At 45.4% G+C, this 26,681-nt stretch overlaps 2 protein-coding genes across 9 annotated transcripts in view; one reads left to right on the forward strand and one right to left on the reverse strand.

Annotated features, from left to right (window-relative positions):
- RHBDD3 (rhomboid domain containing 3) overlaps nucleotides 1-4,573 on the reverse strand; it is a 5,602-nt gene extending 1,029 nt beyond the window's left edge. Inside the window, exons 1-4 of one of the 5 annotated variants that reach the window (XM_040619695.1) lie at nucleotides 4,437-4,573; nucleotides 3,753-3,906; nucleotides 1,940-2,128; nucleotides 932-1,315 (exon numbers count right to left, since the gene is read on the reverse strand). In XM_040619695.1, coding sequence (XP_040475629.1) covers nucleotides 932-1,315; nucleotides 1,940-2,087 — 532 coding nt within the window. In that variant the 5' untranslated portion in view covers nucleotides 2,088-2,128; nucleotides 3,753-3,906; nucleotides 4,437-4,573. The other 4 variants (XM_040619694.1, XM_040619693.1, XM_040619697.1 and 1 more) reach the window with 4 other exon arrangements.
- Nucleotides 4,574-4,580: 7 nt separating this feature from the next.
- The window catches only part of EWSR1 (EWS RNA binding protein 1), a 28,513-nt gene continuing 6,412 nt past the window's right edge, over nucleotides 4,581-26,681 (forward strand). The window contains exons 1-11 of one of the 4 annotated variants that reach the window (XM_008686707.2): nucleotides 4,582-4,697; nucleotides 8,633-8,669; nucleotides 8,812-8,863; nucleotides 10,099-10,222; nucleotides 15,269-15,455; nucleotides 17,473-17,640; nucleotides 19,723-19,934; nucleotides 20,916-21,096; nucleotides 23,886-23,923; nucleotides 24,468-24,500; nucleotides 24,816-24,934. In XM_008686707.2, coding sequence (XP_008684929.1) covers nucleotides 4,685-4,697; nucleotides 8,633-8,669; nucleotides 8,812-8,863; nucleotides 10,099-10,222; nucleotides 15,269-15,455; nucleotides 17,473-17,640; nucleotides 19,723-19,934; nucleotides 20,916-21,096; nucleotides 23,886-23,923; nucleotides 24,468-24,500; nucleotides 24,816-24,934 — 1,164 coding nt within the window. In that variant the 5' untranslated portion in view covers nucleotides 4,582-4,684. Of the gene's footprint in view, nucleotides 4,698-8,632; nucleotides 8,670-8,811; nucleotides 8,864-10,098; nucleotides 10,223-15,268; nucleotides 15,456-17,472; nucleotides 17,641-19,722; nucleotides 19,935-20,915; nucleotides 21,097-22,751; nucleotides 23,924-24,467; nucleotides 24,501-24,815; nucleotides 24,935-26,681 lie in introns of those variants that run through there. The other 3 variants (XM_008686708.2, XM_008686709.2, XM_040619692.1) reach the window with 3 other exon arrangements.

The raw sequence follows: 26,681 nt of genomic DNA on the forward strand, positions 1-26,681 counted from the left end.
AGGCCACACGGCAGGCCGGGCCCCAGGCCAAGTGTGTGCCAGCCATTCCCTCGTGTCTCCTCCCTACAGCCCAGCAAGGGATGTCTCCTCACCCTAGTCAGCTCTCAGGAAAAATGGAGGCCCTCGGGAAAGGAACCTGCCAGAAGCTCCTCAGCCAGTAAGACGGGGAGCCAGGTGTGTCTCCCCACAAAAGCTGTCTCCCCCCGTTTCAGCCACCCACCCGCCCCCCGCCCCCCACTTGCTCTATTCCCAGAGCCCCGTGAGACAGCTCAGGTCTGACTCAAGGCCCACCCTGGGGCCCACTGACAACCTCCCATTGCCCTCAGCCAGGGTGACATACTCCCCACGCCAGGATTCGGCCAGGCTGGGCAGCTGGGGTCCCCAGGCCTAAGAAAACCACAGGAGGGTCGGCCTGTGTCCACTGTTCTCTCCAAACGCACCGTCTCCCCCAGCAGGCATGAAGCATCTTTGGAGCAAAGCCTGTGTTTAATGCACCGGCACCACCAGGCACAGCAGCTCCCCCTGTCAGCGCTGAGCCCCAGGCTCACTCCCACCCTGGCCTTGCGCTTCCTGCCTGGCCGGCTCTCTTCTCACTTCTCTCCCCCTGAACCCCTCATCCTGCACATCGTAGCTCAGATGCCACCTCCACGGGGGAGGGCCAGGTTGGGTGCCTGCTTGCGCCACCTCGGCCCTCCTGGGCTCCCCTTTAAATTGTAGTTGGCACCTCCCCCTGGCCACTGGCCCTTAACCGCCCCCCACCCTCCGCCGGAGCCTGGCTAGAGAACCCGGAGAAGCTCCCGGAATGTGTCTGCACAGCTTCCCCGCATTGTTGGGCCTGACCCCCTTGTGCCACTTTCCTCCCGGGCACCCTGGGGGCCCAGCCACAGAACCCACATGTCCACACGGGCCCTGAGCCCCCGGCAAAGGATACAGGCCAGGCCGGCAAGAAGGCCACAGAACAGCTGCAGGAAGGGTGGCTCGGAGCTGAGCAGTGGTGTCAAGGCGAGCAGCAGCCACGGCAGGAGCCATGGTGGCAGGACCCCCTGGGGCTGGCGAGGGTGGTGACCCTGCCCTGCCAGCATGGCCAGGTGGACAGGCATGTAGCCGCAGCCGCCAGCTGCACCGGACACCCCAAGGCCCGCCAGCAGCACCCCCATGAGCCCGGCAGCCAGGGCGAGCAGGGCAGAGGCATGCAGGAACCGCAGCGTGCCCAGGTGGCACTCCTGCCGCCAGCCCAGGGTGGGCAGCAGCAGCAGGCTCAGGAGCAGACCAGGTAGGGCCGTGTGGCCCAGGGCATGGGTCAGCAGCCGGTGCACTGGGAGAGAGAAGGAGCTTCTGTGCCAGGTTAGTGGCCCTAACCCCCAGGGCTGGCCCAAGTTGGTAATTATCCTCCACGGGACACCCGCTAAGCCAGCCTCCTCTCCCCAGGAGCCAAAGTCTGCCCACTGCCAGCACTTGAATCACTCATGAAGGGGACTGAGGGCTTCTAAACACTGTGGCTGCTCCCCTGCTGTGTTAACCAGAACGGGCCGGGCCCACCCCTCAGTCTTCTCAAGAGCAAACCAACTGTGGGTGAGTCACTTCACGGTCTGTTGGGAAACAGGCACTCAGTTGGGGTCACTCCTTAAACTCCCAGGACCTCCTCGACATTTTCATACTAAAGCTGAAAGCCTTAGTTCTTATTTAAAAGGGAAGCCGTCTGAAAAGAATTCCTACCTGCGGGCTCCCACCCCTCTGCTGGCCCCTCGGCCTGGGTGCTCTGCCCTCCCCTCTTGGCTGCGGATGAGCTGGGCGTGCTCCTGTCCCAAGCCAACCCTCCCCCAGGCACTGGGTCCTCTCCCTGCCTGACCAGTGCAGGATGCATGGCGCTCCTGCGAACCGGTCTCAGGCCCTAGAGCAAGTTCCTGACTCCTCCAAGACCCATGGACCCGGCCCTCACCCTGCCAAGGGTCCAGCAGCAGCTCCGGGGCCAGGGCAAGGCTGGGGCCAGCCCCCGCCAGCCACAGGCTGCTCAGCAGCAACATCAGGACGGAGGAGGCGAGAGGTAGCGCTGGGGACGGTAGGCCGGGCGGACCTCGGGCACGCATAGCGTGGCTGAAGGTGTCAAGAGTGGTCTTGAGGCTGTGTGCTAGGGGTAAAGGAAAACAACAACAGTTACTACTGCAATTTTTACCCAACTCCTTTCAACTACCCTCTCGATGGCCCCATTTTACAGAAGGAGAAACCGAAGCTGGAGAGGCAGGCCCAACAACTCAACCATAGAGGAGCTCAGACCCTAACCACATGCTTAGCCATCTTGCCATCCCCTCAGCCTGTGTGTGAGGATGGGGAGCGGCCAAGCCAAAAGGGCTCAGAAGAAGAGCCTGGGGTGGCAGGCACAAGGCCAGGGAAGTTGAACTGGGGCTCTGGACTCCCAAAAACAGGGATGCAGCACTCCATGGCAAACTCGGGGCCATCTCCAGCTTTCCTCTGCCTCCCTCTTCCCTTGGGCTGCAGACCAGCCACCTTCCTCTCTCTTCTCCTCCCCTCCACCATGCCCAGCCTTAGAGCTCTAACTGGGCTCAGCTGCCCTTGATGGAGGGGGAGAGGCCAGCCAGTGGGCAGAGAGATTAGGAAGGGGGTGAGGCAGAAAGGCTGGCGGAGGAACAGGAATCTCACACTCAGTGCATACAAAGTGACACTGGACGGGGCCACCCTCTTCCTCCAGCTTTGAGCACAGCCCCTCTGGCCCTAGCCCCTCTTTTCGCAGGAAGGTTCCGGTATCCCCTCCACTTCTTCCTGCTGTGCATCCCTGGACAAGTTTTCCATCCTCTGAGCCTCTCTTTCCTCATCTGTAAAATGGGGATTAAGAAAATCCTCTCCTCATAGGATGAGAAAAAGGATGGACTAAGGCAGGGCCCAGTACACAGGTCCTGCTCAGTGAACTGTAGCCATCCCAGCTAACTGTGGGAAGCAGAGGTGGCCACCACCTAGCCCACCCAGGGGAGGCCTCAACATGGAAGCAGCTGCTCCAGCTTTGCTGGTTCAAGCTCCGGCCCACAAGGCACAGGACTTGCTGAAACCACCCTCACCCCTGGCCAGGCCTGTCAAGACTCCCAGTGAGCTGATTTCATGAGGCAAGAAGCAAAATCCCAGAGAGACAAGAGGACTGTTTCATTGGCTCCCTTGCCAAGGGCAACCTCAGCAGTGAAACCCACCTGTCAGTTTCCTGCCGGAAAAACGTAGAAAGCTGCTCGGCCTGCAATGTCCCTCCCGCCATCTCTCCAACAGGCAAACTCCTACTCACCCCCCTTGAAGCCCAGTTCAAATGCCCCATCTCTTGCTTCATGGATCTTATCCTATCTAGTAAGCACAGTTTGGCCTGTCTTCCTTCCTGGGCAGGTAGTCTAGGCAGAGGACAGGTGGGAGTGCCCTCCTCTTACTCATCCCCAAGTTCTCCATATGTGTTCACTGAAAAAGAGACTCTAGCTTGGCTCCAGGTCCCACTGAAAGATTTGGGTGAGCCCTGCCATTCCTTGGGCCTGGGCACCTGCCTGGGGAGACTAGATTGAGTCCAGGAAGGCTGACAGGTGCCAGCCCTGCCCAAAGCCAACACACCCACTGAAAGCCTCCTCTTGCACCCTCAAAACCACCCGCCCATGGGCACTTTACAAGGCTGAAGGACTTGCCCATGAACAAATGCAACTGGAACCCTCTGGGCCTCAGTCTCTTCATCAAGAAAATGGGGCTACACACCATCAAACCCTGCCTACCTTACTGGGAAGCTCGGAGGACAGAATGAGAAGACAAGGATGGGGTAGATTCTTCCGAGTGACAGAAAGAGTGGGGGGTCCCAGGGTGTGGGTCGGACTCAGCTTTGTGACTTTAGGAAAAGTACCCAAATTTCTTGGGCCTCAGTTTCCCCTTCTGTAAAAACAAGGGTATTGGATGGGGGATTAAGATTAAAGGGTCTTCTCAACCTTGACCGTTACGGGGGGGGGGGGTATTGGGGAGGGAGGGGCTCTCGGGATCAGAGCTACGTTCTGGGCCTCCCACCTACCCCACCCGCCTCGGCCCCCTCCCCCTCCGGCCCAGGCCACGTGTCCGGGGTACTCACTGCAGAGGGCGCCCCCCGCCCCCGGAATGCCGGGTGGGGCCCCTGGCTGGGAGTCGGGACACCAGCTTCCCGGCGAGGCCCGAGAGCCCCGAGCCCATTCTGCCTGCACTCGGGCGCGTGACCCCGGCCGAGCAGGCGCGCCACCCCCTCCCCCGCCGCCCGCCGATTAGTCAGCAGTTGTTCTAGGCCCGGGTCCCTTCCCCCAGCCCTCCCGCCGGTCTCCGTGTCCCTCCAAGGCCGACTCTTCAGAGACGGTCCCTGGAGCCAGCGGACGAAACCATTCCGAAGAGTTTAGCCTTGTACGGAGAATCTCTCCGGCTTGATACCAATACCCGCTCACCCCCAGCTCCGGACCCTTCGGTGTTATTTGGCCCGCATGGCACGTCCATCGTCCTTTAGAGAGCATTAGGACAAGAGTTGCGGGCGGGAAGGACGAGAAAGCTGTGGTTCATCCCTCCTTTCCTCACCCCCGTGGCCTGGCCCGATGGTAGCGCCCGAGGTTGCGGGTTTCGCGCCTGCGCAGTGCGGCGCCTAGAGGGAAAGCGAGAGGGAGACGGACGTTGAGAGAACGAGAAGGAAGGAGAGAAAATGGCGTCCACGGGTGAGTGTGGTGGAACCGCGGCCGCGCTGGCGACGGCTGGGACACCCAAATCTGGGGGTGCTCGTCTCTAGGGGTGGCCGGGACGGCTGAATAGAGCTGCCGAGAAGGGTGTGAGGTACCCGCCGCGGCCCGACGAGCTCGAGGGCCCGCGTTCTTCTCCCCTCCCCCCACCGGGAAGGCCGGTTCTGGAACCTTCCGGCGCCCCCGGCGTGCGAGGTGCATGCGGCGGCGGGGGCGCGCGGGGCCTGCCGTGGTCTCCATTGTGTGGCGGCCGTCGGGCCCCGCGCACCGGGCCGCCCGCCACGTGGGCGGGGCCTGCGGCCTCCCGGGCCCCGCGTGGGGGTTGGGGGAGGGCTCGGCAAGGCCTAGAGCCCGGCACCCCTAAACTGGAGGTGGGGGGATGTCGACGGCTGCTCGAGAAGCCGCAGCAACGCCGCTCCTCTGACTCTTTCCCCCCCCACCCCCATTTCCAGGGAGGCGGCTCAAGCCGGAGGGCGACTTTGCCTCTCGGAGAAGCCGCGGGGAAAAGCAAATAAACAAAAAAGGCATCGCGGGTTTGTGAGCCGGGGGGTGCCGACCTATGAGCGGGCGCCCCGTAATGGCCTGGTCGGCTGGGGCGTCCGGTGCGGCCGAGCTGCTCTCTCGGCGGGTTCCAGCCCCAAACCGAACTTCTGCCGGACTGGGTTTTGGGCGGAATGTGCTTCCCCCTTCAGTGCCCCCCCCCCAAATTGGCGGCCCCCCTCCCTCGGACTTACTGGTTTTTACTCTTATTAACCCTACCTCCTTTCCTCCCCAAAAAGCAATTAAGTGCTTCCCAGGGCCATTTTTCAGCAAACACCGAAGGAGATCCATTGTATAATAAGACCAGCCCGGATCGCGAGGCCAGAAATCCCTACCGAGAGAAAATTCTGGCCTCTCTGACCTAGGAGAAACAAAAGGCCCGAGTCGGCATTTGAATTATGCTTAAGCAGTCATCTCGCAAGTTTATTCTAGTAGGTTAGGCCGGTAGGCTTGTTTATTTCGTGGACCGACAGAAGAGAGGGAAAGGAGACGCATGCTGGACTTTGAAAGAAAGCTCGGGGTGGGAACTCGAATGTAATAATCTAGGGTGGTCTTTGTACGGGAGTTGGTTAGCCTTGTAGCCTAAACATCGCTTGCAGTTCGCAGCCTTTTCGTGCACTAACCTGCGGTTATTGCTAGGGTGGGGCATTTTTTGCCTCTGGGGGTATTCTTAGGCCTTCTAACACCAGGCCTTAGAAGCAGTGGGAGAAGTCGAGGGAAGACCGGAAAAGCTCTGCGTCCTTCCGAGATTTTATTTGAAACGGGTCAAGAATCCAGCACCTTAAAGACAATTTGTCTTCCCGAGCTGCATGATCAGTAAACAGGCAGGTAAATGCTAGCTGTTCGTGCCAGGGTTCAGAGTGCCCTTAGAAGAGAGGACTCTGAAATACCACAGTCCGAGACACATCCTGGTGGGAAGTGGTTTCCGCACAGCCCTTTCCACCTTCCTCTTCCTTGCAGTGTTTGAATTTTGTAAGGGGGAGTGCTACTCTCCCATCCTTGTTGAAGCGTGGGGAGTCAAAATGTGTATGGTGAAATTTTTGCGTGGCTGGATATGCCCGTTTCTTGGTTTACTTTGCTCAGGCTGGTTATTGGAGACCTCCGTGTACTATATTAGAATTATAGTTGTGTTTTGCGGAGACACCACAGTAGTAGGCCAGCGGAGGATCTTTGGGAAATTACATACTCACCTGGACTTTGGTTTCCTTTTCCTTCAAAATGAAGGAATGAGGCTAGATCTTCTAAGAGCTTTTTGAGCCCTTAACCTGTTGACCTTAGAGCAAAGCTTTTGGTTCCCACAAATTGCCCCATACAGACTTTAACTCCTTATGTAGCTTGAAGCTCTAAGTCTCTGGATAGTGAGTACCCTAAAGTATCTAAAAGCCACTACTTTGGGTAATGTTAGGTGTTTTTTCTTTTCGTGTATATTATGTATGGGAAAGTAGAGCATATGTCCAGTTTAACAAAGAATTACAATGCTTACTCCCAAGTCACCATCAAGAAGAAGAACATTGCCAGCACTTTAGAGGCCCCCTGGATTACAGCTGCACGTTTGGGGGTTAAAAACAAAGCATGACTGACTGCTAAAAAATCTGACCCTTGTGTAACTAACATTTTTGAGTCCATATAATGTTTGTGAGTTGTAGGTAGATAACATGAGTTTTCAGGAAACAAATTTGCTACCTCCTTTAGCCCACCAGTATGGGACTAAATGGGTTGGTTTCACACTGATCTGAGATCATTCGTTGTTCCATATCAGCTCTGCCAGTTTTCTGTTTTACATAACTGTTCTTGTGTAAAAGTCCTCTTGCAAAGTTGAACTTCCATGTCAGCAATTTAGAATCATTTCTCACATGAGACACCTGAGCAAAACGTAGGTTGAAATATTTTGTTTTTGATGCTTCATTTGTCTGTTTTGTAAATGCCACATGGAAGAAGTGATTTGCATTTACTTTTTATGCACTACATAGAAAGCATGAGTTGTAGTGCTACTGAAAATGCCTTAAGGTTTAACCTTAAGATGCCGTAAGATTGTCTTAAATCAATTTGTTCATTAGGCAGTTGATTTGATAGTCTGGATGAATCAGGGTTCTAAGTTAAGGATGTACAGAGGAAGGAAAGTAGTTAAGGTAGAGAGGTAGAAAGGTGAGCCTACTTTAAAAGATTGATTCAGCACAGTGACCTCGGGCCAAGTGGTCTGTGAGGCAGGCTTTGGATAGAGTCGGGGTAGAAACCCCTCCATGAAGAGCTGAGATGTCCATTGTTGCTTTCAAATGAGGGGCTACTTTCTGATTGGAAAAGAAAGGACCCTTTTGTTCAGCGCTAATGGCGGTACTGTCTTCTAGCATAGAATAAGATATGTATTTTTTGTGGAGAGCAAAGCATTGGGCAGAATTTTTAAACATACTTTTTAAAAATATATGTATGTTTAGTTCAGTAGTGCTTTGAAAACTTCTTAGCAATTCTATTTTCTATTTGTTTTCACTACTTGTATAGATACCTCAGCGGACCAATTTTTAGTCCCTTTTTGTGCATGTTTTACATTTCATATGAAAAGGGAAATTATAGGAAAGATTATGTAGAAAGAGAACAGAGGGGAAGAAAAGTAAAGTTGTGGGCTTTTTTTTTTTTCTTGAGTTTTAAAAATGTTACCAAAAACCAGATTACTCCCAAAAAGATGACATTCTTTCTTCTCTGCCAGTTATCATGATTCTGTCTTAATTCTGCTGTGATTTATATCATGTCAAGCTTTTGACTGTTGTAGAGATGTCACCCTGATACAGTCAGGAAAGCCTTTAAAATACTGGATTGGGATGACTGACTTTCTTTTTTTGCCATTCCATGTCACAGCCCTCCTACGGAATTATGGTTGGTTTTCAAAATGCTAAAGTGAGAGTGGTAGAAAAACTAGTTTTGGGGGAGATGTAGCTACTGTTGTAACCAGTTTGACGTTAAACATTGTAATATTGTGGCATGCCTCATTTTGATATGAAGGTAAAACTTCTCCTGTTGGTTCATCTTGTTTTCTGTTAGTCTCAGGATAATGATCATGTATTTGAAATGACAGCCTGCAGTTAAGGGGGGGGGGGTTGTGGTCATGGGAACCTTTAGAGTTTAATCTGCCAAATCAGCTGATCTTGACCTCATTAGCTGGCACTATATTTCAAACTTTCTGAGTTTAACTGGCTTAGACTCATTTTTTGGTTTGGTGTTGAGAGAGAAGAGATACTCATTCCGACCTGTGTTGGCCTGTACTTCCTCTCTATAAACAGTTTAAAGAATTTATCTTCCTCCACCTGAATCCCCTCCCCTTTTTTTTGTCTTCTCCTTGTCTCTGCTGACTTCACATTATTTTCTCTCCTCGTTTTCTCTAGATTACAGTACCTACAGCCAAGCTGCAGCCCAGCAGGGGTAAGTCAGTCTTTTATAACCGTACTTTGGGTGTGATTGATTATAATGTTTTTAGAGCACCAAGCCTCCTGGAGTTGTGGAGGATTTCGTAATGGAATCTGAATGTTCTATATTCAGTTCTTGCATTTAATTTCTCTTACAGCTACAGTGCATACACCGCCCAACCCACTCAAGGATATGCACAGACCACCCAGGTAATCTTTAAGATAATTATATGTGGTTACATCCTCAAACAAAATATCTCTGTCAGCCATTAAAACAATAGCTAGTACAGCTCTTTTTTAAAAATCAGGTAATGGAAAAGTATGATATGCTTATAATCATAAAAATACTCAGGCATTTTAAACTTTCACAGTGGGAGTGCCGTTATAAATGACACCATCCCCAAACTGGGAGTTGCTAGCTCTCCACACCTTTCTAGTATCATTTCTCAAGTTAAGTGCCTTGCTCAGTAGTTGGTCCTTCTACATATTGTATTATGTTTAAATTTATTTAATTTTACAGTGGTTCTGCAGAAGAAGGGTTATTAGGACATTTTGCAAATAAAATTGGCAGTGCATAGATAGGTCGTTTGCCAGTGGTCACATAGTAAATAGCAGGGTCAGCTCTGTATGGCTGCCTAGCTACAGAGCTTCTGAGCCCTTTCCAGTACGTGAGTTTGTGTTTAAAAGCCTAGGCCAACAGTTTCTAGAAATTAGCGTCCTAGTGTTCTCAAGACCACTTTGAGTTCTGAAATGGTCCGTGACATAAAATGGATACTAATAACTCTGCCGTTGGAACATTCTAGGCTAGACAGAAGTGTGATATCTCTGGCAGACCTTACATAACTGGTCATTCAGATCTAGAATGTGATTGTGTTAGTATCTGGAAGAATACCTCATTTCTTGCCAGGTTTTAAGTATTACCGATGTCCTAGTTCAAAAGACAGTTGTTGATATGTTAACCTTAAGGAGACTTGCAGTGTTTTAGTTCATTTTCTTTGAAGTGGTGTAAGGTTTTAAATCTGGTTTTCAAAACTAACAGATTTTAATCCCATTTTCATTTTCTTTCTCTTGGTTCACTTTGTCTTCCTAACATTTGTTTCCAGTTGCTAAAACGGTACTACCCTAAGTGCGGGCAATTACACACCTGTTCGGTTATTGCCCATCCCTTGAGAGTCTTGTTAATCTCCTGTATAGTGAACTAGAGTCTGCCTCATTATCTCAGGAACTTTTTTGTAGTTAAGTTTATAAAAATATGAGTGGATTAGATAAGGGAGTAAGCATTCATGATACTGTGATCACCTGTCTGTTTTTTACAATCTTTACTAGAAAGCAGTATTTTTGGCTTTGGTTCTTCCAATTTAGAGACTTAGAAATAAGTCGATCTGTTTTTTTGCTAAAATCTAAGGTTTATATATGAACTTCTTGCATCCATTTTCTTTGAGCAGGCATATGGGCAGCAAAGTTATGGAACCTATGGACAGCCCACTGATGTCAGCTATACCCAGGCTCAGACCACTGCGACCTATGGGCAGACTGCCTATGCAACTTCTTATGGACAGCCTCCCGCTGGTAAGGCCTGCGTTGGAGAGACTTTGGGGTCATAGCCACTGGGGTGTTTGCTAAGAGTCTTGTTATTTATGTTCTCAGGTGTATATTCTGTTCCATACCTTGGCATCTGAGGATCCTTTATTCTTAGGAGGAACTATTTTTTTCTTTTTCTTTTTTTTTTCCCCCCACTTTCCCTTATATTCTTCTAAAGGATTTCTGATAGATTGTGGGTGGGATAATTTCCTTTTTAACTATTTCATACAGTATATCGAATAATCTTATAACAAAATGGAGAATATATAAAAGATTATGCTAATGGTAATACTGGGTAAGAATGAGCCTTCTTAAAGTGAGCTGCTTAAAATCAAACTGATTTTCACATCTGTTTGCTTCATCTGATAGTGTACCCTCTACTTTTTGTTTTGTGCTTTCCACAGTAGAAGGGACCAGTACAGGTTTGACTATCCTGCTCATTCTTGCATGGGAAATGCTTTCCATCTTGTCTAACCTTGTAATGTTGACCCTTTAGGTGTTTTCATCTGTTTAACCCTCAAACTTTCTAACATCACACACAACAAGGTGCTAATGGGAAATTGCTTCAGGTGCCATTCACAGATCCATGTCCTTTTCTTTATGTGATTTTGGGAAAGGTTTTGCTTTATTTTACATTATTTTGTGTCAAGCCTTAATAATAGTTGTTCACTTTCCCAAAGGTATTTCAGATGACTGTTCCCCAGCTGATTCCCCCTATTCCCTGAAGGATAGGTTGCATGAGTAGATTTATTTAGAGGAACAGACTGCCACCCTGCATGTAATGTTTGTCTCTTGGTTGGTTTCCAGTCCAGATACATTTTATTTTCTGTTTTAAGTGTTAATGAATTATTTTAATTCATAGTATGTCTTAAATAACAGTATTCCAGGGAGCTAAAAAAAAAAATAAACTACTCTGAGAATTAGAATAACTTGTATCCTAATACTAGGATTGAGTGGAGTATGTGAAAATTTACAAGAATTTTTATGTTCAGTGCTTTGTAACATTTTTGAATCACTACCTTCTTCCCACCCACCCACTCCTATCTTTATTATTATAAGAGAATATTGAATACAGAAATCTTAAAAATGTAAAAACTCTTATTTTCAAACTGTTTTCAGTTCCCTAAGTTATATGTAGCCTTATCTCAGTCTTTAGTACGGGAAAAACCTGTATCTGTTATTTCTCTCCTTGAGTGATAATTTATCTCCTTGAGAGTCCTGGATTTGATGGGCATTGTAACTAATGTGTATCTCAAATAGGATGGGCAGTGTTTATATTTTTACTGGTGTTAGCTGCAACTGTAGGGAAAGCCGGAGCTAGAACTATGCAGTTTGGATCTTTAGCACAGAATTTTGAAATTGTGAGATGTTCTTTACATATTCAAGCTATTTCCATTTTTTTTATTGATAATGATTAATATATAATACTAATTCTAGGTTTACAACCTATTGGTTCCATATTTGTATATGTTGTGAAATGATTGCCACAGAAAATCTAGTTAACATCCATCGGCACATAACAGTTAACAAATTTTTTTTCTTGCAATGAGAACATTTAAGATCTATTCTCTCATCAACTTTAAAATATACAATACAGTTCGTTAACTATAGTCACCATGATGTAGGTTACATTCTTCAGATTTATTTATTTTGTAACCAGAAGATTGTAGCTTTTGACCACCTTCGGGTTTTTTTTGTTTTTTTTTTAAGATTTTATTTATTTATTTGACAGCACATACAAGCAGGGGAAGTGGCAGGCGAAGGGAGCGCAGGAAGTAGGCTCCCTGCTTTGCAGGGACCTGGATGTGGGGCTGGATCCCAGGACCCTGGGATCATGAAGGCAGACACTTAACTGACTAAGCCACCCAGGCGTCCCAACCTTCCTTCATTTTTAAAAAATAAGTATCGTTTGAAAATAAATAATACAGCTTAGATTAAGCCTTTGGCGTCTCTAGACCGTTTTATTAGGGATACGATAAAGTCATTTATAGGAAACACGGGGATCTTCTAGATTCTCTAGAGTCCTGTGTTCTCATTGTCATTAATTGAACAGGTCCCACCATGAGCACAAAAACATAGGACTTTTTTTTTTTTTTTAAGATTTATTTATTTATTTATGTGACAGAGAGAGACAGCCAGCGAGAGAGGGAACACAAGCAGGGGGAGTGGGAGAGGAAGAAGCAGGCTCATAGCGGAGGAGCCTGATGTGGGGCTCGATCCCGTAACGCCGGGATCACGCCCTGAGCCGAAGGCAGACGCTTAAGGACTGTGCCACCCAGGTGCCCCTAAACATAGGACATTCTGATACAGAAACTAGTGGCTTTGATGAGCAAGAAACTGCACTTAATAAGGACTGTTAGTATGGATTTTATAGTTTATGGAGAATCATACATACCTCCCTTAATGCTCCCATCAACCTTTGGAGTGTAGACACCAGAATTAAACCTGATGGGCAAACTGAGGCTGAACCAAACTAAGTTAGGACCCTCTCAGGTAGTAAGCACACTTTTTTCCATACTTCAGGCTGTCTTTACACATAAAAGTCGTTGGATGATTACTGAAAGGAATGTAGAGAAGACCCTTTTCTCTTAATAGAATTTTTTTAATTAAGCTTTAAAAGTGGCCATATATGGGGCGCCTGGGTAGTGCAGTCGTTAAGCGTCTGCCTTCGGCTCAGGGCGTGATCCCGGCGTTCCGGGATCGAGTCCCACATCAGGCACCTCCGCTGGGAGCCTGCTTCTTCCTCTCCCACTCCCCTGCTGTGTTCCCTCTCTCACTGGCTGTCTCTGTCAAATAAATAAATAAAATCTTTAAAAATAATAATAATAAAATAAAAGTGGCCATATAAATCTCATTTCATTAATTAGAATAGAAACTTTAGTTTTTACTGTTCAAGTTGAACAAAAATTTTGGTTGATTTCTGTAATGTTTATTACTTTTTTTCTTAAAGTCATCAGCACAGAATAGACGTGTTGTCTTTTGCCGTTGGTCTTTTTTATTGTCATTAAATCATTTTGCTCTGTTAATTTTTGTTCATTTGCCTGGCTGTTTGTGTGGGTACTAGAGATTAATTAAAAGATTATTAACTAACCCGGTGTCTATTACCGTAATCTTCAGCACTCCAAGGCTCTAACAGTTACTGCGTGGTTTTATAATATCAGTTACTGCCCTGATCAGTCTTCGTTTGCTGCTGTTGTTGTTGTTGTTGTTTTTAATTGCCCTTGCGAATCTTTTAGATGGCCTTGTCATCATGTAGGGGGAAAAATCTGTGTAGGAGTAACAGGGTAGGTGGAATTAGAGTCCAGTTAAATTTAAATAAATGAGTGCTTTATATGCTTGACATTAGGACTCTGCAGAGACTTTTAAATCACATAAACAGATGAACGACATGCCAACTCAAAAAACTTCATTGCTTGGGGCTCTTTGTTTTGTGCATTATGCTTTTATACACGTTTCAGCCTAGCAGTTTTGAGAAGGAAATTACCGTCTGTGTGTGTAATTAATTTCAGAATTTCCCCTAAAATGTTGGAATGGGGAAAAAAAGTATTACACTCTGTGCTACAGGAGGTGACGCTTAAGGTTGTACAAAGAGAAGTTGGTAGTTGTCGTTGGCTAGTAAGTTGTGTGTATAGTGAAGATACTTTGTTCTAACTGAGGTTTAAGGCCCTAAATTTTAACTAAAATGAGTGATCTTAATTCAAGATAGTTTTAAGTACTGAAACTCTTTTACTTTAGTGAGATGTAGACTATTTTTTGATGGATGTAAATGCTGAGAACTAGACCTTTGTATTGCATGGCTGGCTTGTGCTCATTGACCATGAGAGGGAGTCAGAGAGAAGAGCCCAGCACCAGGAAAGGTTATAACACATCTCACAGGCGGAGGACTCAAGTTAGGAGTGGGGGGGTGGGGTGGCGGGGAGGTGGCTTTTGTCCCACTACAAGCCCAAATTCCAGATAATGAAAGGGTTTTCATCCTGCCTCATCTGGTAGAGGCAGGAACTAGGGAGAGACCCTACCTTAGTTTGCCTCCTACCTGTGAACACAGCAGGTCTTTGTGGTACTTGGTTAGGGGACCAGCATGGGGCTAGCTCTAGGGTCTACTTTCAATATTTCCAAACAGGAAAAAGACCTTTTTGCTTGTGGTGGGTAAATAAGAAAGGAATGGAGGTGGGTAATTTGATGACAAGCCTAGAATCTTAGATGGTTTCATCATGTGAAAAACATTTACCCGTTAAAGGTTTATTTGCAGAGTATTAAGTAAAATTATTTACCAGAAAGGTCAAATAAGATAACCTGTGTTGGTTACACTTAAGCAAATGTAATTTGTAGTATCTTATTACTCAAGTGCCTTTTCAAAATTTAGTGCTGGTAACAAGCATCTTTTTAGTTGTTACTGAAACAAAAGTAGTAGTTCTTGGACATCTCCCACCGAAAATAAACACACGTTCTCTGGGATTTCAGTTTCCTTTAATTAAACATGAACTCCCCATGTTGGAATGCTTGGGACTGAAAGCAAAGTAATTCCAAATTACAGGCTTTAATGCTAAAACTATTACCTGGATCATTATTTTTAGCTATTTTAGCATTGTGTCATTGCCTTTTCCCTTTCTGGGACGTTTTATTCCTGCTTGAGAGTGTTTTGGGATACTTAACTAGTTGAGGAAATTGTTAAGGCCTGCTAGCAAGACCAGTATAGGTTCCCCAAAAGTAGACTTTTTTCCTATTGAATCCAGAGGGAAGGTGCAGCAGGAACCTTGTTTTCTGTACCAACACTTTATGTAGCGTACCCTGTTTCCTCCTTTTTGTTAGGTGTGATTTTAGAGCTTAAGAGAGTGCTGTGCTGAAAACTGGGTACTTTCAGACAACTTAGGCTTTAAATATTGGTTTGTTGCTACTCATACTAGAGGGGAAGTATTTAAAGGGGCTAAATATTGTGATGGTTTAAAGTAGATGGTTCACAAATTGTTTTGTTAACAAGTGTCTAGGCAGCTCTCTGAGGTGCCAGAAATCTCACGTAGTTCTCCTTTGTTCTAGGTTATACTACTCCAACTGCCCCCCAGGCATACAGTCAGCCTGTCCAGGGGTACGGCACTGGTGCTTACGATACCACCACTGCTACGGTCACTACCACCCAGGCCTCCTATGCAGCTCAGTCTGCTTATGGCACTCAGCCTGCTTACCCAGCCTATGGGCAGCAGCCGGCAGCCACCGCACCTGCAAGGTAAGGCCACACTCCCCTAGTCCTTACGCTAGAGCACATCAGCCTGTTTTGGGAAAGAGCAGTTATGCACACTTAGAGAATCCAGGGCTTTACTCCTTTGTAATGGTTACTCTTAGACTTGCTTTTAGAGGTTGACTGTGTGCGTATAGTCATCACAGTAATGCTCTAGAACACACCGCAGATACATCGTTCTCCGTTCAGTAGAGAAATGGTGCCACCCGGGGACCAAGATGAGGAATGTCACTGGTCGATGTCTAGTTTGTAGATAGCTAGTTTCAGAAGAGTGACTTTTTAGGGTAGGAGGAGACTATTACATTTACTTTAGCAAACCCAGGGGGGAAAAATGGAGTGTGTTTTTTCCTTCGCAACAGAACAAGTGATAGAATTGTTTTTATTGGTTTTATTGCCCTTGTAAATGGATAACAGTTTTCTCTTTGGGAAAAACATGGCAGTTCACAATACAGGGGAGGTGGGAAGTCATACACTGGTGTCTCAGTTGAAGGAATTAACATTTTTTCTGTATTATGTAGTGGCTTGGTCACCTAAATATCACAGGCAAGTATATATTCTTAACTGGGTACCCTGCCTTGGTGTGAATATTTGGGCAAACAGTTTCATACTCCATGACTAATTAGCAGGTCAACAGTATTGATTATTACTTAACAGAAGATTTCAGGTCTTTGCTTTAGGCAATGCACATAGGTGGCTTCTGCATACAGTCTTGAAGGAACATTGAATTCTGATTTGAAAGAAGACTTTTTAGGGAATAAACAAGAGATCAACTTGTAACCTAGACTTTTTGCCTACTGTAGAGGTAAGAACTTAGCTCTGGCAGACACTCATGAAATTACTTCTAAAGTGCACAGTGAGTAATCAGAGCTACTTGGTAGTTTACATCCGCTGGACATCCTGTGCAGCGGGTAGATTAAACTAACTCGCTGATTCCTATAGGGCTCTGTCTCAGCTGACCTAGGCATTTCATTTCAGAATGTTACCAACTATTTGAAGTCCCATTTGATGATCCATTGCAACAGTATATCCAAGCCATAGCCAGGGTCGGGGTGGGGTGTTATATATTAACTGGGGGTTTTTTGTTTGTTTTGGGAGGGTGGTGTTTTGTTTTTGTTTTTTGGGTTTTTTGTGTGGGTTTTTTCCCCCCTTGGTTTTCAGTCCTTACCACTTTAAAACTGTCTCATGATCAATGTCAGCTACTCCCTTTTCCACTGGAAAGAGGGGGCTTGTGACTTATTTCAGCTCTGGAGAAACCAGTACTTCCACATCCTATCTGGTTTGCCTGCTGATTCTTGGGGGTTTGCTTAAAATAGTTCAAGCTGACTTTGCTACAGTCTTGTTGCAAACTGTTAGGGCTAAGAGGTAATAGAAAACGGGGGGGGGGGTTCTTTTTTTCTCCTTTGGGATTGGGATTGGTTTTATTTAATATTTCCCAGTTCATCCAAGCATTGCTGAGAGCTGGGGGGGGGGGGTGTTCCCTCCCCTACTTTGGTATTTCCATTATGGAGACTTTCAGGCAAGGTTAGGTTTATTTATGGCAGTCGAAATTAGGAAATGTATTTTCAGTCTATTCTTAATAAACGAGAAACTTAAACTCACAATAATCCAAATTTGTAAATGCTGTAAACTTATATAAATGTTACTCTAACTGACACTTTTGTATTGTTAAAGTTAACTTGTCTGTCTTCAGTTTTGGGGGGGGGGGAGCATTTTCTTCCCTAACAAATCACCTCCCCTCCCAGTCACTTAAATTGGCAATAGAAAATATTGTAACTGCCTTCGATAGCTGCTAATGTGGAACCAGTGGAACATGTTGGTATCTCATCTGTGGGTGTGATTAATTCTCCCCTGTTCTTAATGTTCTCTTCAGCAAATACAGTTGGACCGAGACTGGGTTTGATGTAGTTCAGTTGACAATCGTATTTACTTCCAAGCTCAGTCCTAACATTGCACAGAGTTATATGGTTGAGGGAAAAAAGTCTTACTTTTTTATTTCTCCTTTTAGACCGCAGGATGGTAACAAACCCGCTGAGACTAGTCAACCTCAATCTAGCACAGGGGGTTACAACCAGCCCAGCCTAGGATATGGACAGAGTAACTACAGTTATCCCCAGGTGCCTGGGAGCTACCCCATGCAGCCAGTTACGGCACCACCATCTTACCCTCCTACCAGGTCAGTATCTTTGTTCTCATGGCCAGTGAGCTAGTAGAATAACGATTTTTTTCAGGCTGTGGACCTCCTTGCTTCTTCCTCGGGTGAAATGGGTTGTCTGACTCTCCCAGTGATGATCCTGACCACGCAGTGTTACATTAAGACCTCAGTCTTAGGTTCCTGTAGCAGTACCTGGCAGTCAGTAACTCTTCTCTCTAAACACAAACATTTTTACCACTCTAGCTTCTTCCTTTTAATTTTCCTTCTAGTTAATTCAGATGGATGAGAAACAGAAGTATGTGAAAGCAGGTGAACCCAAGCATAGAAGCCACCTTCCCCAGTGCAGTGAGGGTGGGAACGTGGAAGACATGAACAGAAAGGAAAGAAAGAAACTTCATTTTAGTCATTTCATATGTAGCTTAACTCACAGGTCCATTCATACACAACTCTTTTTTTAAGATTTCAACTTACTTACTTATTTGACAGAGCATGCACAAGCAGGGGAAGAGGGAGAGGCAGGCTCCCCCTGAGCAGGGAGCCCGATGCAGGGACCCTGGGGTCATGACCTGAGCCAAAGGCAGACGCTTCACCGACTGAGCCACCCAGGCGCCCCCATGTACAAGTCTTCTAATGACTGGGCCAGGGCTTTTCATGTGCAGATTTATTCTGCACTCTGTGGGTTATGTGAACCACTCTAGCAGCTAGGTGTCTCGTTTGGGTTTCTTGTAAAATAGAGGAAGAGCTGCAAGGTTTGTCACTCATATTTAATTAGAAGCAAGTTTTCAAATGAACTGTCTGAATTGTGTCCTAAAGTGTTAACTTAGTTTTGCTAGAGGTAGTGCTTCCCTTTTTTGCACTCCATTTCACTGGCTTACACATGCAAGTGCAGCAGATGTGAACAGGTTTGGGAACAAAATACAGCTGACCGGGTACGTGTGCAGCGTGGAGCAGCAGTGGGCAGGGCTTACAGCAGTCCTTCCACAGCCCGCCTGTGCCCGTACTGCTGAGAGTCGTGTGGCCAAGTGAAGAGGTACCCTCAGTGAAGAGGGGCTTTTGAGTCTGTACAGCCATGTCGGGGGATGTGATAGAGGTTTAGTTTAGTTGTACTTTTAAATATAATGTCTTTTTAAATTTTCGTTACCATAGTTCATCTGAAGTTTAATAGCAGTTCTTTCGAGCTTTGTTTCTATGTAAAAAGGTATCATTGGTTAGTCTCCTTGCTGTGTAGTTGACCTGTCAAGAGATGAAGATCCAGGGGCACCTGGGTGGCACAGTCGTTAAGCGTCTGCCTTCGGCTCAGGGCGTGATCCCACCGTTCTGGGATCGAGTCTCACATCAGGCTCCTCTGCTGGGAGCCTGCCTCTTCCTCTCCCACTCTCCCTGCTTGTGTTCCCTCTCTCACTGGCTGTCTCTGTCAAATAAATAAATGAAATCTTTAAAAAAAAAAAAAGATGAAGATCCACTTAATATTCTTGTGCAGTTCCTTGATTCTCAAGTTTCCTTATTCATCTTTTCTTCGTTGAGATTTCGTAGATGATCAGGCATGTCTGAAAGTGTGAAACTGTATACGGTATATAGCAAAACAGCTTGACACGTGGACAGATGTCAAGAGAAAATTGCCATATTTGTGTGGCAGCACACACATCGGGCAGCCTGCTACCTTCAGGACAGTCACTGTCAGAACTGAAGGGGAATTGTTGGAGGCGGGCCTAGCGCCGCTGTACTTAACTGCCTCCTTTGCCTCGGGGGCTTTTCCATGGAGTGCACATGCACTTTTTCCTCCCTTAATGCGGCAAACACCAAACTCCCAAATTTGCCTTGAATTTAATTGAAAACTATGGTTTTAAGGGGGTGGGAGGTAAAAGAGGAGACTCTAAGGGTTGTATATTGTATAGATTGGTTTTCAATGGTTTTCCCCTTCTTTGGATTTAAAGCTTTATTCTGAATACAAAAATATTTGCTTATTTTAAATTCGAACTGTTGATATGTAGAAAGTGTTTTTAAGGGTTTCTGTGTCACATGCTATGAATGTCTCTTATACTTAAGGGGCTTGAAGAAATAACAAGCCTCTCCTTCCTAAAAAACTTTTTTTCTTTCTTTCAGCTACTCCTCTACACAGCCGACTAGTTATGATCAGAGCAGTTACTCTCAGCAGAACACCTATGGGCAGCCGAGCAGCTATGGACAGCAGAGTAGCTATGGTCAACAAAGCAGCTATGGGCAGCAGCCGCCCACTAGTTATCCCCCCCAAACTGGATCCTACAGCCAGGCTCCAAGTCAATATAGCCAACAGAGCAGCAGCTACGGGCAGCAGAGTGAGTTGCTAAGAGAGAAAACCAAATAAGAATGATTATGTTTGGAGTTTCTGAACATGGGGAAATGCTCTTTACATTGTTTACTTTTGGACGCCAGGGCATCTTTAGGACATAACATCCTGGCTAACCGCTTGGATGTCCCATTAAAGACATGAGTGCTTTTCTCCAGTTTAATTGTTATTATGCCCTGCAAAAAAAAAAAAAAGAGAGAGAGAAAAGAGAGCTTGTAACTGACCAGAGAAAACATTTTAAGACGCCAGCCTTGCTGTCTTTGAGGAGGTTATGCACAGTGAGTGAAGCTGGCATTCCTGTGGCCTGCCCACCCAGCTCATTATAAGGATGTGAGCAGATAGCTGTTGAAGACGACTGCAGTTTTGGTAGTCATGTAAATGCTGTGCTTTGGTTTTGGTTTTTCTTTACATCTATAAAGCAAAAACAACAAAAGTCCTTCTCATAGAACACTTAGTTTTACATGGAGAAGTAACCAAAAACTCTCAGAACTGTCTTCACAATATAATTTTTACCTGGATATTTGTTTTTTAATTAAACTCCATCTATGGGCGTGTTTCGTCACGGCTATGAGATGAGTAGTGCTTCTTAATGGAGCCCAAGCTTCAGCGACATGCTAAAGCCCTAAGAAACCTGCCTCTGGTTTTTGTTTCTTGAGATAGTTTAAAGAAGCAGCTGTCGGAGGCATCCTAGGATACAAAACCCTGTAAACTATTGACCAGAGAGCTGTTTTCTTATTTGGGTGGTTTATTCTAGGTTAACTGTTACGTAAGGTTACTTCAGCTTTAATGAACCAGCAGTTTTGGTTAAACTTAAAAGATCCTACTGATTTAGAGGTGCTTTGTCAGGTTTAAAGAAGACGGTGCCTTGGTTAGTGCCTTGAAATTGAACATTCTGTGATTCCAGGAGAAAGTACAACAGGCAGTGGTTCAAATGCTGGTCCATGGCTTACAGATGTGACTCTTTCCTCAGGTTCATTCCGACAGGACCACCCCAGTAGCATGGGTGTTTATGGGCAGGAGTCTGGAGGATTTTCCGGACCAGGAGAGAACCGGAGCATGAGTGGCCCTGATAACCGGGGCAGGGGAAGAGGGGGATTTGATCGTGGAGGCATGAGCAGAGGTGGGCGGGGAGGAGGACGCGGTGGAATGGGGTAAGAGCAAACCTTTTCTCCTTTTACCTAATTTTGTTTCATCCATAGAATTTTCAATGGAAAGAAGGGACTGAAAGACATAAGAAATTTATTTCTACATTTCCATGGACAATCTGTTGAGCCCAGGCCATCTTCTAAAACATGGAAATGTCATCTTTGTGGCATAGATTAAGTGGCAGTTCACTTTTTTTCCCTGCCAATCTACTTGGTTGGGTTGGGGAGAACAAAGAATGGTTTTGAAACTAGAGCTTTCAGTTCCCTTCATGGTTTCCAGAGGTCAAAAGCCTCTTTGGGTAACAGACTCGGGATGGAACACACACAACCCTTCTAACACCCCTAGGTTTTTAACTAATTGCCTCTGAATGGTTGTCTTGAAATACCTGGTGTATATATACTGCAGAGAAGGGAATGCAGATGTTTTCCACAATGTTTGTCCCCAACTTCTGTTTGTCCTTGGAATTGTTGAACATAATGATGAAGATCTTGGTCCCGTAACCCCTGAACTATGGCCTGAGGTGCACCTGGTACACAGAAAAGTCTAATAGCTTTTTGCAGAGTAATGTATATAATTACAGGATCACTCCCCATTGGAGATTTTGAGAAGTCTAAATCGGTTTGACCATTTTGATTGATGGCACAATCTGGTTTAGAAAATTCTGTTTAGATCAGTAACATAACCCTGCCACCTGTGCCTGCCCTTCCCCTCCCTTCTCCCGCCCCCTCTTCCCTTTCTGGTGTCTGTACTTCAATGAAGGTGAGGTATAATGTTGGTGGTTAACATGATCCAGAAGGTTTAGTTCTGTGTGTGTTCTGTCCCTATATAAACTAGTTAAAAAAAAAAGTTATGCAGAATGTTATATATTATGTATAAATTGGATTTGGTGCCACTTGGGTCAAAGAAAAATTGGGTAGGGTTTCTTTCTTTTTTTTTTTAATAGAAATGGACTTCAAAATTAGATAAAAAGTTGATCTTTAATTTTTGTGTTCTCAAATCTGTATCCTATTGAAAGAGAACTGATTGAAAATATGGTTCTGCATATTCTGCATAACTTAAAAGTCTTTGGTGAAATCTTTATTGGAAGAAACAGTTACTTGACAACACACAAAAATTGACGAACAATTTGGTATTAAGTAAAATCAGTCTGATTTGGAGCATGTCATTCCATTATAAAGGTTTCACTTCTTTATGGATGTTTTAAAATAGACGTAGACACTTGAAATTACTATCATCACGTCTCCTCCAATCACCTAGAATTCTTAGTATTTCCCAATTGCAAAACCAATTTCAAGTTCATTCATTTTAATACTCCAGAAGTGATAATTCTACTAATTTTGCTAGACTTTGCTAGTAGAGGGATCCCCTCTTTCTGGACAAGAAGTCTCTCCTGGAGCCATACAAAAAAAGTTATGGCTTTCCCCCCAGGTGTTCCAGCTGACTGTGAAGCAGTCGGTTGGATCCCTTGGGGACAGGACAGGGGCATTCTCCCCTCCCCTCTTTTTCACTCTGGTGTGGTGATGGTTTTCAGTGTCTTCTGCAGGTAAGGCACTCAATGTTGTTAACATGCCCTTTTTCATTGCCTCAGTATTTTGATATTTTCATTGGCTGTTAAACGTGGAAACTTTTTAACATGCTTTGTCGCATTTATATGCTACAGGTTACAAAGTGAGAGCCTTGTATACACTTCAATACTTAAAAAGTACCCGTACTCAGTACTCAGCCGGCAGCATAATGAAAAGTGGGACTAGACACGGTGTCCATATGGAGAGGAAAAATATACATAGAATATTTTTAACAAAATGTATTCATTGTATAAATGGAATCCTTCTGTAACTTTGGTAACTGCATACTTGTTATTTGGTAATGAACCAGAGGAGGTATAATACTCTAGAATTGTGTAACATTAAAGTGTAAACTTTTGTGTTTAAAGAGAGAGAACATTTTATGGTGTGTACTTTTAAAAAGGAAACAAAGCTGCATGCAACAGCTTGAAATTGTATATTCAGGTATTAAAGGTGCAATACTGGTTAGAAAAAGCCCAGGACCTCCCACTGAGGAGCTGCCTTTAATCTTAAAGGAAAAATTAAAAAGGCCCATCATGTTCCCTCCCCCTATTTACAGTATGTAAGGCAGTCATTTTATACTGCCATCTATCCCACTGTTCTCAACTGATCCCGTGTCTATAAAGTTGCACCCCCAGTCCGTTGAGCCTCGGTATTTGTTGTAAATTCTCCTTTCACAGCGATTGTTAAATCCATTAGTGCCCTGAATTGTATGGCTTTATGCTGAAGATTGGCTGGATGCGTCCTCTGATGTGTGTTGTAGGCGTTTAATGTGGTTGTCTCCTGCTTTATTATACTGTGACTTGTTAGGAAGCCTCACTTGGCTCTCCCCTAGGAGAGGTTGAGGGTGCACCTTTATGAACATGGAAAGCAATTGCCCCAGCTTGCTACTCCTCTCTACAACCAAGCTCTCCCTGTTTCCCAGCTGATGGGGTGGGTGTTTGGGATCAATTTTTCCCCCCTGATTTGCCAAGTATTGCACTATTAATACCAGCCCCCGAAATGAAAGGAACCAACCACACTGGTGTGTACAATCAGACAAGCAAGGTTGTGTATAAAGGAAATTTGAGCAAGCTGCCCTGAAGAAAGGCATAGTGACGAGATGAGAGAGATGCATTGTTTGGAGATGTGTTTAGCCAGTGCCCTTCTTCCCCACGAGCCCCCCCAAGGCTCAGAGCGGTACTGGCTTTTAAAGGGAAAGGCCTTCATTTCTTCGTTTATCCCCCCAGCAGCGCTGGAGAGCGAGGTGGCTTCAATAAGCCTGGTGGTAAGTTTTTGAGTATTACCATGGATAGTGTTTAAAAAAAATACAGTCAGTTTTTAGAAAACTATAATTTTTTATTAGTTTCATAAGCGGTTTAAAAATGATCTATACAAAGAGACTAATGGGTACTGCCGGCATTGTCTTAGGGGTAATAAGGCTAACCTATGGTTACAAAACAAAGGGTAACTTGAGGTATTGAGCAACTGCTTCTGTAATATGGGGGAGAATACATTTTTTTAATTTGGTTTGTTTGGAGGAAAAATTTTGACTTAGATTTAACACTAATTTGGCACATAAGCATTGAGAGTGTATTTGGTTAATGGTTTAAAAAAAGCAAACCAGCAAAGAAAAAAAAAAAAAGCAAAACCCTAGCAAATCTTTCACAAATGTTAAAGGGGCACTGCTCCATTTTAGCAGTGCGGGTCATTTTGAATTTAATGAAGCCCCATCAAATGGTGGTATAGTAGATAGCTATGTGTGTTTGTAAGGTCTGTAGCTTGCAAGACGTGCACTGATAGTATTTTATATGATCTTTCCTGGTTGGCAGGACCCATGGACGAAGGACCAGATCTTGATCTAGGTAATTTTGATTCTTGAATTTCGTATCGCGCTTTATAAATGAGCAGCAGCACGAAAGTAAGTGCACACTAGAGCTCAGCAGCCTGGTGGGTCAGTGTGAGCTGCTTGCTGTCAGAAGCGGTTTGGGTTCCCTTCATCCGAGCAGCTACTCATAATAGCCTTAGACAAAGGAGACCACAAGTTCCATGGCATTCTTGTTAGTGTGGCTGGTAGTTCTCTTAGCTTTGTGGTAATTACCAGTGAGCAGTAGTGACTAGTGGATTAATCAGCCCCTGTAGATAACAGGACAATAACTCCCTTCTGTCTTCTCTGTAAGGCCCACCTGTAGACCCAGATGAAGACTGTGACAACAGTGCGATTTATGTGCAAGGCTTAAATGACAGTGTGACGCTGGATGACCTGGCAGACTTCTTTAAGCAGTGTGGGGTTGTTAGGGTAAGTACAAGCGTAACCGCGCGAGCTGGCAGATCTTCCAAATCAGGCATTTTAGAGAGATGACGTTGAAAGTTTCTGAAGATCTGACTGCTTCTGAAGTTGCCTGACTTCTTTCTGGGCTTATTGTGGTTTGTTCCTTAAAATACAAAAAAAAACAAGAAGAAGAAGAAAAGTTTTTTTGTGTGTGTGTGTGTTTTTTTTTTTTGTTTTGTTTTTTTAAGAAAAATACTAAACATGGTTGGGCATGCTTGACAATTCTTTCTTTATAGTTGTCAGCTAATTATAAGAATACTTACAGGGACACTTTTTTATGAAATACAGATTATAACGTACAGTTTTGAAAATAGTGAACGTTAGTATTTCTACTTCCTAGTATAAGGAGAGCTTTGTGAGCATGTGGCGTATGTCTTTCTTTCCCAGTTTTATCCCTTCTCCACACTCCTGTCCCAAATTGTCCTCCTGTTCCTTTCTTTTCATAGATGTACCTTCAGTAATGGTTTGTTTTCTATAATTTTAGAGAATGTTTATTAAACACTACTATAAGGCACTGCTATTCTGGGGATACACTGGGAATGAACTAGGAACCCTTGGAGTTCACACACTGGGAAACATGGGTTCTTTGTTAGGTTGGAGATAAAGAAACTAGGGTTTTGAGAAAGGGGGATCAGGGTCGGTGCTCAGGTCAGAAACTCAAAAAGTTTGGGAGTCCTGTATTTCGTTTGTGAATACGTCACAAGTTACTCGTATGTTCTGTAATAGACAGTTGGGTCTGTCTCCGTTTGTGGTCTGTAGCCCATGCTGCAGTGAGCGCTGTCGTACCCCTCTGGGCACAGTGCGGTAGCGTCTAGTGCGCGTGCAGTTGGTTCTTGTTACCTGCAGTGGTTCTGTAAAGTCACCACAAAGACTGAATTAATGGATTCTGAACCACTGCTTCTCAGGCAAGTGTGCGCACAGATACATTACACATCTCACATACGCTATGATCCTAAATTAAAAAGAACTCCCTCTGGTAGATCTGTTTCCTCTTACAAAGAGAAACTGAGGTTCTGAAGTGTTTCGTGATTTGCATGAGTTGGCACACAGTTTCATCCCGCTGGCCCCAGGGCCAGAACTTCTTGCACTACACTGCCCTGCCCCCACAGTGTATGCCCTGGTCATCTCTAGAGAGAGCTGGACTGCGGGGGGGGGGGGGGGGGGGGGCGGGTAATGTCTCATTTGAACTCCACTGAAACACGTGCGTCAGACAAATTTTTGCCACTCTGTACATGTCCATGAGTAACCACAAAAGTACCACAAGTATTGATTTTGGAGTTACAAATTTTAGTGAGTAGGCAAATTTGCAAATATTGAATCCACGAATAATGAGGATCGACTGTACCCAGATGTACAATTGCTGGTTCTTAAGCTGTGTGCATGTTTAACTTCGTAAGCTAATAGTATGGCTGAGCAACTTAGCAGACGGCACCAGCATTCCTGAGACCACAGTGACCACCTCTTCATTGCTACTGGGAATCACCTGAGTATTTAATGCCAATCTGCTGGAAAAAATGGAAATCTGGTGGGGTTTTTTGTCAAGATTTTGTTGATTTGAGAGAGAGACCACGAGCGCGGGGAGGGGCAGAGGGAAAGGGACAAGCAGACTCCCTGCTGAGTGTGGAGCCCTGTGCAGGGCTCGATCCCAGGACCCTGAGATCATGACCTGAGCTGCAGTCATATGCTTAACTGACTGAGCCACCCAGGTGCCCCA

The sequence above is a fragment of the Ursus maritimus genome, unplaced genomic scaffold (genome assembly GCF_017311325.1).
Source record: "Ursus maritimus isolate PB19 unplaced genomic scaffold, ASM1731132v1 scaffold_33, whole genome shotgun sequence".
Classification (NCBI taxonomy): Eukaryota; Metazoa; Chordata; class Mammalia; order Carnivora; family Ursidae; genus Ursus; species Ursus maritimus.